The 13,114-nt window shown below is 33.3% G+C and overlaps 1 protein-coding gene across 2 annotated transcripts in view; it reads left to right on the top strand.

Annotated features, from left to right (window-relative positions):
* LOC132111095 (inactive heparanase-2-like) overlaps positions 1-4,059 on the top strand; it is a 64,359-nt gene extending 60,300 nt beyond the window's left edge. For both annotated transcript variants that reach the window (XM_059518265.1, XM_059518264.1), the window contains one exon: positions 2,972-4,059. In XM_059518265.1, coding sequence (XP_059374248.1) covers positions 2,972-3,134 — 163 coding nt within the window. In that variant the 3' untranslated portion in view covers positions 3,135-4,059. The remainder of the gene's footprint in view (positions 1-2,971) is intronic.
* The last annotated feature ends 9,055 nt before the right edge of the window (positions 4,060-13,114 follow it).

Genomic DNA, 13,114 nt, shown 5'->3' with positions numbered 1-13,114 from the left:
AAAATACAGTTATTGGGTTAATTAGTCTAGAATTCCCACCATATATTATGTTCGTGCAGTCAGAAATGTTGAAATGTGCAGCATATTTCTGTCTTCAGAAATGCCCTCAGCTCCATATGGGCTGAATCAGTGTTTTCCAGAGCAAATTCAGTGAGTAACATATACAGGCAGACTATAAAGTTACTCATGACACATTCCACTGCTTAACTCCTCTGTAACGCATATGCAGGGAAATTAACTGCTCATTTTGTGGGGTCACACTTAAACACTCTCAGACAGAGTTGCTCTTTTCAAGGAGACTTTTTCCCTACAGTCTTCGGCCGATCTGTCTTTGTCTGTTTTGAATCATATTTCTGTCACTTAAAATGGAAACAAAGAGAGAAAAGGGTTTTCTGAGAGCTATAGGGACACTTACCTGACATTTACAGTCTTTCAGCTCTCATTTCAAATATAAATTAAATAATATTGTAACAATTATTTCTGCTATTACCATTTCTGTTTAAATAAATATATGTATATAATATATTTTTAAAGAAATTCATACTATGCATTAAATTATTAAAAGTGACTTTGAAGACTTTTACATTGGTACCAAAAAAGTACTCTGTTTTTAAAGAAATTCTGTTCATCTTTTGGTATAAATGTATAAAATAGAAAAGAGTTATTTTAAATTTTAATATTAATAATATATAATATAATGTACTATAAATTATAAGTACATTTAATATTTATATTATCAATTAATATTTTATTTTTAAAAGGATGTAAATATTTTTATTTTTATAACAGGATGCATTAAATTGATCAAAAGTGACAAACATGTATTTAGAAGAAATTCTGTTCTTTAGCTTTGCGGTCACATGAATAAGTTCATTTAAAATATATTAAAACAGAAAACAGTTATAAGTTAAAATAATAATATAATATATATTATTATATATGATAATATAAATTTTATAAAGTGTGTGTGTGTGTGTGTGTGTGTATGTATATATATATATATATATATATATATATATATATATATATATATATATAAATTGTATAATATAATACATATGATTTTTATTTTATATACATTATTTTTTATTATTTTTAAAGCATTTTTTGTAACATTTTAAAGGCTTGCTCTATATTAACCACATTATTACAGAAAATCATTATTTTTAGGACTAGGTCTACTATTCTAATTTGTAATATTTAGAAAAAGAGTACACGTTTTTAAATGCTTAAAAGTTTTCTAAAGTTTTCTTTAAAATAAAAAATAAAAAAGCAGTGCATATAGGAACAGCTCTTTAAGTTACAGTACCTGCTTTTCTTTTTTAAGCCTTAAAATCTGTTTAATGTTTAAGCTGATCTGAAAAATATCTTTCGAGTCTGAGACATAACAGTGTTAAGAACTTCAGACCTGGAGTTTCTCAAACCAGAGCTACTGTGTGATCACGGCTGATGTTTGTGATCTTTCTGTGCCTTGAAGGGTTTGTCTTTTCAGGTCTTTTCATTTCTTAAACACATACCTACATCTGTCGCCAGAGGTTGTTAGAGCTCCAGAACTATCTGGAGGCTTTAATTCAATTTACATTCTATCCAAAGGAAATGCTGATCTTCCTCTGCAGAAACCCTGAGCGATACACCGCTGACTGTGTTCTTACATACTTCTGTCTGCTTTGAACTCCTGAGCATACATCCTCCCCAGGGGAAAGTTGATTGGGTTGTGACTGATGCGTGCCGTCACACTGCGCTTCAGAAGGGCTTCAGGCCCAAAGCAAACTCAGCCTACTGATCATTCCAGTCTGTGGCATCATAAGATGAGGCGATGGGATGGGATGGATGATCCAGATGTCTGCTGGAAGAGTATGACTATAGGAAATGGTCAGGGACTAGACAGCGCCTTTCTTTACAAATGTTTCTCCAAACCAAGAGTGAATCGTTTTTCATAAGAATATCTACACCTCCATCTGTTAGGAAACAGTAACATGTGATTAGACTCATGTCAAAGGAATAGTTCATCCAAAAAAAGGAAAATTATGTCACCATGTTCTGTATGAAATTCTTTCTTCTGTTGAACACAAAAGACGATCTGAAGACTGTTGGTTACCAAACAGTTAATGGTAGTCTTTGACTTCCTTAGTACTTTTTTCATACTATGATAATGGATACCGTCAACTATTATGTGGACCACTGACAAAGATGACGTTATTATTATTTTTTTCTTCTTCAGTTGTTGTATATATCTTGATGGTAAGGAAGATGACAGAATCCCTGGCTGTGCTCAGAATAGCACACTATTTTATTAGTTTTTATAGTAATAAGTACACATTATACAAATATACAAATTACCTAATATATTTGCATATTGTTTAGAATATTATATTCCACAATGCAGTGTGACCTTCTTTTGCCTGTAAAGAAAGCACTGGAATCAGTAAATTATATATAGTTATATTTTGTATTACATTTAGCATTAAATATATATATAATTTTTTATCATTTAATCATCAAGGATGCAGTAAAGACTTTTATAATATTACAAACCCCAGTCTTCTGTATAGTATGCAGCATCAGGGTGTTTCAAACAGTCATATTTGAGATGTTTGTGTCCTCTGTAAGATTGATAATGCAGCTGTGGCGCTCTCTAGTGCACGATTAGAGGGTTTACTAATATTGGACACTCCCTTTGCACTTGATGTAACTGGGTCCTAAAACCAGCTAATTTTGTATTAAGGTTCCTCACTGAGAATCTGCAGTTCTCACATTTGATATAGTCTGTACTTTCGGATATTAATGGTGTATATTGTTGTGTATAAGGTGTATCGTTAACTGTAAAGTATGTCTAATTGTATACTGTTTATATTGTGTATATTGTTATAGTGTGTTGGTGATGTAACAGTAAAAGTGATTTGATTTGATATAAAACATCTTGCAGTCCTCCCACCTGCAGCATCCTAACACACATCCCTTTGCTCTGCAGGTCTGTGCAGCTGAACGGAGAGCCCTTGCGTATGGTGGATAATGAGACATTTCCTGAGCTGAAGCCACGGACGCTCAGGGCTGGAAGAACGATAGCCATGCCACCTGTATCTATCGGCTTCTACGTCATCAAGAATATAAATGCTTATGCCTGCCGCAGATAACACATACTGACCAGCCTCAGGCCATCTTCATGGCCTTCTCCTCTTTTAATAAGCCCACAGAGCTGTGGAAAAGACCCCTTTGTTCAAGCAAGGGTTGCACTGAATGTTTCTCCTCTTTTTACCACAACAAAAGCTTGACTTGTGGAAAGTGAATGTATTTTGGTTGCCCATTTGTGGATTTTTTTTGTCGCTTTTGGTAGCAGGAGTGTAATGAAGTCTCACAGTGCTTCACAGAGTGTCCCTGAGAGCTTTGTAATCCGATGTTGAAGACCAGGTTAAGCTATGAACCAAGTGCCAATGTGTGGTTCAGAAGCGGTGCGATGATTACAAAGCAGAACGAGCTGAATTTTAACATTTTCTGCTGCAATTTTGTGGGAAAATCTGTGCAATGGGTTTAAACATGGTAAAATTTGTTAAACAGATATGACAGCACTACATTCTCATTGGTAGCTAGAAACATGATCAGATTTGTCTAAATATATTAAGTGACAGCCGTTCCAGTTCTTTGTAGTTCTGTGGGTGTGGATTCTGTGTGGCCCTGTCTGTCAGCTTAATGTGATTCAGCAGAGTAGGACATGTTCCTGGATCAACATCCTTGTTGGTTCTTAAACAACATTCCAGCTCGATAGCCAATCAGATTTTAAGGTTAGATTTAAGGGGCTTGAACAATGTTCTTTTCAACCAATCATTTGTCTTGGATTTTAGAGGTAGGTTATGCTTAGGGTTGCAAGTCTTAGAACTATGATTGCTTGCTAGAAATGTTGTTCCAGGACCAACAAAGGAGGTTAATCCTGCTAAATCACATTGTACAAATAACAGTTTGATCTGAATTACATCTCTCTTGTGTACTTTTTTTTTGGATACTGGGGTCTAAAGCCACTCCAAAATGCACAGGGCCAAAACCTGATCTGTTATCTTATTTTTTTCATCACAGAACAGTAAATATAAACCTCCTATTTAAAGCCAGCTTTATGAACTTATAACAGTTGACTCATGACCTGAAGAAAAATAGCTTGCATCTTGGGTTCTCTATGCCATTTTTTTTTTTTGGTTGCTGCTTTATAATTTTAAACTGTATGACGATGAAGGTACTATGGGGTTTGCTAAATCGTCCTTATATTTTATTGCTAAATTAGAAGGGAATCACATAATACACAACAATCTTTATGTGATTCATCAGTTTGCTGAGAAATACTGTTTATAACTGTAATGTTTACAAGTTTGATTGCCCATTATAGCTCAGACTCTTTTGAAGGCTGAATATAAAGAGTAGGAAGTTTTTGAAGGTGTCTTTTTGCTTTATCAAGAACTGTGTATCATACAGTTTCTTGCGCTCAGGAAATTAGCTTGTCCATTAACGTCATGTACATGCCACAATTTTATTTTATATTTTAGCTTTAACATTGTGAACCTGAGCTTAGTTCTCCAGATTTCTTTTTCTATATTAACACTACCTTATTCTGTGTTGATACAGGGACCCTGGAAAGTGTTAGACAATGAAGCCACACTTATAATAATTACTTTAGATCAATGACGTATTAGTTCAAGTGGTATTTATTTTTTAAGAACATAAAATTTAGCAAAAAGACATTTTGAAAATGTAATGAAAAAAGACAAGTATCCTACATTCTGAAAAAATGCTATATGGCTTGATATTTTGTTGTTTTGTTTTTTAAATATTTGTTTTTGAAAACAGTTTAAGTATTGCAAAAGTGTGCAATTACTTTTAGGGCCGCTATAAATCCCATGTACAGCGATTCATTTTTGCTGCTAGCTGTCTTAATATTAAGCATGATGAGTGACAAAAAATGTTGTACAGGTACAAACCTTTTGTTATATTAATAAATGTACATACAATTGTGTGCTTTATCGCTCTATAAATAATATTTATATAAATGTATATGTGTGGTTATGGGTGTGTGTGTGTGTGTGTGTGTGTGTGTGTGTGTGTGTGTGTGTGTGTGTGTGTGTGTGTGTGTGTGTGTGTGTGTGTGTGTGTGTGTGTGTGTATTTGGTCCACATTGGCAGATGATTATATTGTACTTTTTGTAAAACATACACCAGAGACTGATGTTAATGTTTAGCAATGAAAATGTCCTTTTAAATTCAAATGTATTGAGTTGCTCACAGTATGCACACCTGTGTATCACAATGTTTTATATTGTATATTCTATGATCACTCATTTACAATGCAAAAATAGTGATTCAGCATTCAGACGGATTGTATGAATTCTGTCAAAAGTTTTCCTCGTTGGGCTTGGCTGTTTATATGGTTTTGACAGCGTTTGATTTTCCAGGGTCAAAGATTCTGTCAGTATCATAATGTTTCTTTAGATTCTAAGGATTCTGTTGTGATTTTAGAGAATTTGAGGGTATTTGATTTGTAAAATGACACTTTTACTAGTTATTTTCCTCCTTGAATATTTTTATTGCAAATTTAGAGTTGTTAATATTTTTCAGTTAAAGAGCATTATTTTATTATGAAAATGGTTGTCGGAATATTATTTTTGTCAAAATATAAAAATAAAATATTAGTTAAAATGTTTATTGAAGATCTTGTTTTTGACATGTCATTTACAAAAGTTAATGTATTGAATATTTAATGTGTATATATACATTGTAAAAAAAGAAGTTGCTGCCTTAATTTTTTAAGTACAATAAACTTCAACTTAAATTACATTAAAATGGTTTAAAAATTAGTTGAACCTCGTACAACTTAAAAAAAGTTGAACATTTTTGTAATTAGTTGTTGTTAATGTAAAACATGCCATAACTTAATGATCATATAATTTTATATATATATACACACACACACACACACATATATATACCTATATATAGTATTTTATAGCTATTATAAATTTTTATTAAACAAAATTGTTATTGCTATTAAACTATTCACGTATGAGCTGTGCAAGAGACTGTCCTGTGATAGAGGCTGAATTGTAAACTAAGAGCTCAGTGATTAATACATGGGCCTGAACACAAAGGAGCACAGAAATAAATTGTGAGAGTGTGCGGCAATGGGTAACCCAAGCCCGAAAGCTTTACGTCCCATCAGGTCAGGGGGAGATCATCAACTCACTAGTCTTCAAAGGCCCGGCAGTGTCCTCATCCCAGTGCTGGAGGGTTCACAAAGGGAAGGAGCCATTTTGCAGTGTGTATATCAGCAGATGTTCCCTTTCCAAGCAGCTGGGACAAGACTGTGTTGAAGAATGAGAGTTAACTGTGGTACCAGAACAATCGTGTGCAGTACTAAGTGATGAGAACCATTTGCACCTGAATGAGACTCAGATTTAGATAAATAGGATTTTGATCGGTTTTCATCAAAGCCGGTTTAAGACACGTTTTGAATTATATAGCCATGTAGATGCATTATGTATTTGGAGCAAACCAAAATATATTGCCTTGACATGGTCATTAAATTAAAATATTACCTATTAACTACAGGCATTAAAAAAATAAAATCATGCTATGAAACAAAACATGTCTGCAGTTCATATGTGGTTTATCTTAAAAGACATAACATTGTTCACTCATAAACTCATAAAAGTATCCAGACTCATTCACACTTGGTCAAGAGTCACAAAGTCTGACGTGACTCAGCAGGCTTTTACATATTTACAGAATTTTAGACCACAAGAACCATCAAAACACTTAAAATAAAATATGATAAAATAAAAATAAAAATTATCTTTGCATTTTTGCTTTTGTTTCATAACAAACCAAATAAAATATCAAACCAAAATTAATTTATTTGAGATTTAAAAGTATTAACAATTAATTTTATTTACTGAAATTTAGACCACAAGAACCATCATATTTATTTACATTCACTAACTTAGACTGCATAAAATAAAATAAAATAAAATAAAATAAAATAAATAATTTTCTTAACATTTTTGTATTCGGAAAATATAAAACCAAATAAAAAAAAGTGTAATCAACATTGATTTATCTGAGATGCAAAATTGTATAAGATGGAGAATTACTTTAATATAGTATATTTGGACTATGAAAGGGTGAATTTTACATGTAAAAATAAATTGTAAAAATGATCTAAACATCATATTTTTATATATATATATATTTTTCTTTTGTTTTGCCAAAGCAAAATGTCTCGACTAATCTGCAACCTTGGTTTAATTATGAATATGCATGATCCTCGTGATGCAAGGAGGTAGGTCTTTGTCATCTGATCAAAGCTAACAATCAGCAGCATTGATTCATATACAGACATAATGGAGTGTGACGTTTCTTTCTCTGTATATGCTGTGAACTGGAGTTCTGCAAAGAGTTAAACTACCTTTGCGTGACTTCCCTGACTTTGCCATACACACTGTAACCAAACCCAGCGTGAAAATGTTTATACTTTAGAACCTATTTGGAGTAGCCAGAACCCATCCCCCTTGAGCCAAGATGGTGGATTTCATGATGTTTATACTGTGCATGAGCCAATTACATATGGGTTAAAGTTGATACAATGTTAAATTTTTACATGTGTGTGTCATACACTGAACAAAGAAAAGGTCAAAGCACTAAAATATGTATTTAGAATTTCATTAGAAATAAAGAAAGAAAGAAAGTAAGAAAGAGAGAAAGAAAGAAAGAAAGAAAGAAAGAAAGAAAGAAAGATGGAGCATATTTTTCTTTTTATACATCTTTTCTTGAATATGTGTGATAGATATTAGCCTATCTGAGTAGGCATAAAAAAAATTAGGAATAACATATGTTATAAGTAGGCCTACGTTTTACAATAAAATACAATTTCAGTCCTTCAACTAATTATTGTGAAATTAACTAGTGCTGAGTGAAAATAGTTTCTACACCAATTTATTTTTAGTGTAGTTTTGGGTCGACCAAAAAAGGAAGATAATTTCATTATTTTATAAAGTGTTAAATATTATGACAGACTTTAAGACTTAAAAAAGAGTGTTAAAAGATTGGTTTCCACTTTATTAATTACAGCATCAAACTATGTAACCTTTTGTGTGCATGTGTGTGTGAATGTATTATATGAATGAGTAATGAAGTCAGTGCATTAGATCCGCCGCATATGGAAAGCCAAAAGGATCAAAAACAGGTTCATTTTAACACGTCAACAATGCGTTAAATACGCGGATTTCAGGCGTAAACAACACGTATTTAACGCGTTAAGCTTGTGTTGTTTACGCTTGAAAAATCAGCGCATTAAATACGTGTATTTAATGTTAAATACACATGAAATACGCGTGAAATATGTTTTAAATACTCGTGAACTACTCTTAAAAATCTATTTGAATGGGTAAATGTCATTGGCTGCTGAGGACTTGTGTCAAACCACTTCTGTGAGCTAAGGGGGGTGTACCATTCATAGACTAGGCAACCACCATTTAACATCACCGGCGGTGCCGGGGGGGGGTCTCAAGACCCTGCCAAAAAACGCCTTGACCCTCCATTTGACCCCCCCACTCTCTTCCTGATTATAAAATATATATCGGGGATAAAGATTAAAAAATGTTTCTCTTCAAACTACTTAGAACAATAATAATTAATAATTTATTCAACATTTATTCGTACACTGAATTGAGAACCATTTTTGTCGGACGCGTCCGATTTGAGAACCGAGGAGCTGATGATACTGTGCATGTGTTGTGTGATTCAGCGTGAAGCAGACTGACACACAGCGCGTCTGAACTGAACTGTTTTTTTTTTGATGATTGATTCTGAACTGATTCTGTGCTAATGTTATGAGCGCGGGTAAACCGAAGGCTTTAATGAAGGGAAAACATCGCCAATGGCATTACGTCGAGCGCAAAAGAGCCGGTGAATATTTCAAATGGTTTATTGAATCGAACTATCCGAAAGAACCGGTTCGCGGAAAAGAACCGAACTTCGCATCACTACTGGTGATCCAAAAACCAATGCAACCGGTTCTTGACTCGAGAACGAGTCAATCTTTCGTTCGTTATTTGGCTCAGCTCGGTGTTCATCTTCAGTTCTCTCTTCACAGCAGTTCAGTCAGTGTACTGTTTGAGTAAATGAATTACTCCGGGATATTGGTTTATTTTGACTCAGAGGGAGTGTCAGACACATTTAAAAAGTTAACAGCTTAAGTCATTTGTGGATTAATGCTTATTGGAGACGCAAACTGTTTCAAACAATTCAGTTCGATTCGATGAATTGGTTCAAGAAGAACCGGTTAAACTGAATGATTCGTTTGCGAACCGGACATCACACTGCATTGTTGTGAATGCACTCACAACAGAGCTGGAAGGGAAGACAATGCTGAATAAAGTCGCAGTTTTTGTTATTTTTGGACCAAAATCTATTTTCGATGCTTCAACAAATTCTAACTGACCCTCTGATGTCACATGGACTACTTTGAAGTTGTTTTTATTACCTTTCATGGACAGTATACCGTACATACATTTTCAATGGAGGGACAGAAAGCTCTCGGACTAAATCTAAAATATCTTAAACTGTGTTCTGAAGATGAACGGAGGTCTCACGGGTTTGGAACAAGATGAGGGTGAGTCATTAATGTCATAATTTTTGGGTGAACTAACCCTTTAAAGTTTGAGCATATTGTTTGCAAACTGCAATTGATTGATTAATTAAAAACAAAATACTTGATATGCTGTGTTGTTTTTGTTGTTTAGTAGCAGTAATATGCAGTTATTAGCCATGTCCACTGTATTTTTTGTTGGTTTTTATGAGACCCCCCTTGAAATGACCAGGACTCCCCATTGCCCCCCCAATCAAAATTGTCTGGAGCCGCCACTGTTTAACATGCTATAGATCAGCTTATTCAGCCTAACTATTTTGTCTTTTTCTTTTCTGACTTTTTTTGTATAGCCTATAGAAATAATATATTTAAATTGCATTTTTAATATTACATTTTATGAAAAACTAATTTTTCACCACTCATGCCTTTTTGTAAATAAACACATTAGCAGACATTCTAGCTTTAATAGTGATCAAACTTAAAGGGTTATTAACTAAGCAACTAATCTGTTTTATGGATGGTAACTGTAAAACTATAACTGAAATATTATTAGTAATTAGTTACACTACTAGTTACTGCAAAATTAATATTATTAGAATAACTAAATTACTACTAACTAGATACTGCTCAGGTCTGACTTTTCGTGGGGGAAAAAAAATTATTTGGACAATCTCCTGCTGAGAAATAACTGATAAAAATGTAAGAAACATTTGAGTGCTAAAGAAATTTTTCATATCTGTCTTATTTGACAGATATAACAAAACAGGCCTTTTTGTTTAGCTCTTGACTCCTCGAAGGAATTTTAAATATTGTTGTTTTCCGAGTGCCATACACAAAAATACTGACTTATAACTCCAAGAGTGTAGCAAAGAGAGTCAAAAGGTATAGTCTGATGGAAACTTTAATGGGAATTTTTTTTTTTTTTGCATTTAAATATTCTCATGCTGAGAAATAGGTAAATTTAGTGTGGTCAAGGTAAAAAAAAAAAAAAAAAACATATTCGTATTTGACATTCAATATCTCATGAAAGAAATAAGCTAGGAGAAATTATTTTTGGTGATGTCCCATGTGTGCTGTATGTGAATTACATTTTGTGGTGATATCAGGAAGTAATCAAAATTTACAGCATTTGGAACCAATGTAGCCTTATCTTAGCCCTTTACAGTTTTGAAATTGTTGTTTCGAATTTGAAGTAATGCCTCACCCAAGTTTAGTCAAAGCCCCAAAATATTATACTTATTTTATTCTACTCAACGAGACCATTCAAATGACATATGACACGTGACTATCTGAGCTGTATGATGTTTCAGACATATTAAAGTACATGGAACAAATACACGGGTACACTCCAGTTTAGAGGAAGTAGGCAGCACTGGTTAGGTGTTGATCAAAATGATTTCATGCATTCAAAAGCTGAATTTCTAGGCTTTAAAATGATAACTAATTATATCAAAAACTAAAATAGAAAGAAACATTATAGGTTTCACATTCTGCTTGCCAAATGTTTCATAGAGCTCTCCAACTGATCCATGGGCTTAGGTATTTTTTACACATGAAAGAGTTACTGGATTGTTTTGATTTTGGACAAATTTCAATTGTGAGAATCTATAAATAGTGATATGTGTTTTTCCAAGATCAGAGCATGTTTCATGAAATAATAATGGTATAAAAGCATGAAAATATTTCAGCATGTACGCATTTGGAGTTTTATGTGTTATAATTCGATGACAAATATCTTCAATATTATATTAACTATTCATATATTATTGTATAATTGGGCTCATTTTGATCAAGATAATTTTTTTGAAAATAATGACGCAATTTACCATGATCTATGCATGTTTCATGAAGTTATGACTGAAAACGTAACTTATGATAATATTGTAAATAATATATTTAGATCAAATGAATGAATTACGATTAGTTATTAATTGGGAGAATTTTCTGAAAACAATGGCGTCCAATTTTGCATCATCTATGGACGTTTCATTAAGTTATGAATAAAAGCGCAAAGTGAAAATAAAGTAATTTTTTCGTGCTGCGCCAGAAGTGCGCCTGTTGGGTTTTATGTGTTATAAATATGAGCAATATCTTTGGATCTCATCGACGGATTATTGCAAATCTGGGCTCATTTTAATTGGGAGAATGATCTACACATGTTTCCTGAAGCTATGAATGAAAACAAAACGTGAAGCATAGAGCTGTTTTTCTTTGCAGCCTCAGTGTGCCAGTCTGCTTTCATGTGTCACAGCTCAATGAACAAAATCTTTTGATCTGATCAAAGGATCTATGCATGTTTGGTGAAGTTAAGAGCTAAAACGGCACAGGACTGAAACCTCAGATTTTTTGCTAAGCTACATGATCTAATTAATTTCTATGTGTTATAGCTTTATGAAAGATAACTTTAGATCTAAATTATGGTTTATGGTGAACAAAAAGAGATTTGAATAAGTGCCATCTGCTGGCGATAGCTGTAAATGTAAGCACAATAAAAGCTGTTGATTACAAAGATGATTGTTTTCCAAAGAAAGGTATTGAGTGCAATGGTCCGTATCTTTAACCTGCATTGATTGTTTACCTCCATTGTAACTGTTTTCCCCACACAAATGTTAATGCTTTGGTGCTAACTTAAGTTTGATCCCCGTTAAAGCTAAAAGGTCTACTAATGTTTATTTACAAAAAGGCCTGAGTGGAGAAAAACGAGGCAATTTTATTTGAATAAAATGTTTCATAGAACTGGGCAGTAACTAGTTAATAGTAATTTAGTTACTAGCCAAGAGCTAAACAAAAAGGCCTGTTTTGTTACAAAATACTATAACTTTTGGATACTTTATACTATAACCACAAAATTTGAAACAGATAAACTTTAAAATTCATGTGTTTTTGAACCTTTTGGCCTTCCATAGCCATGCAGGATCTGAATTTCAGACGTGACGTGCATTAGCCGCTGCTCATTAAATCACATGACACGCGCGTGCGCACACATTACGTGAGCGCACTGCAGTTCACACACATCTGATGAGCAACAGTTGTTCTGTGACATAGACCTGTCAGTCTGATGAAGAGCGTTTAAGCTCGAAACGTCACCTGTGGTGAACATAATTAAAACGTTCTCTCTCTCTAGAGCTGTGGTGTGCCTACTTTGATGTTTTGTTCTTATTGTATTATATTGGAACAATTCCTGAAAATATTAATTGAGCTAAGTAAGATATGGATAGATATTCATTTGAAATTCCTTCTGGTGTCAACAGTGTTTATCCTATTAATAGTCATACTGGCCTTTTATTAACTGTTTTCTAAAATACATATATTCTTGTGTGTAAGCCATTACAAATTAGTAGGCTATTGTTTAGGACTGGTAAATTACAAGTATAGATTTTTTGACCAGGTTCATTGATAATCTTATGAAACAATTATGCAATGAGAATGAAACAGTGCTACTGGGCTTAACTAATCTTCTAATAATTGCATTTGTGTTCAGGAAAAATGAAAT

Source organism: Carassius carassius, chromosome 30 (assembly GCF_963082965.1).
Source record: "Carassius carassius chromosome 30, fCarCar2.1, whole genome shotgun sequence".
In the NCBI taxonomy this organism is placed as follows: Eukaryota; Metazoa; Chordata; class Actinopteri; order Cypriniformes; family Cyprinidae; genus Carassius; species Carassius carassius.
This window is presented reverse-complemented; position numbering and strand designations above follow the sequence as displayed.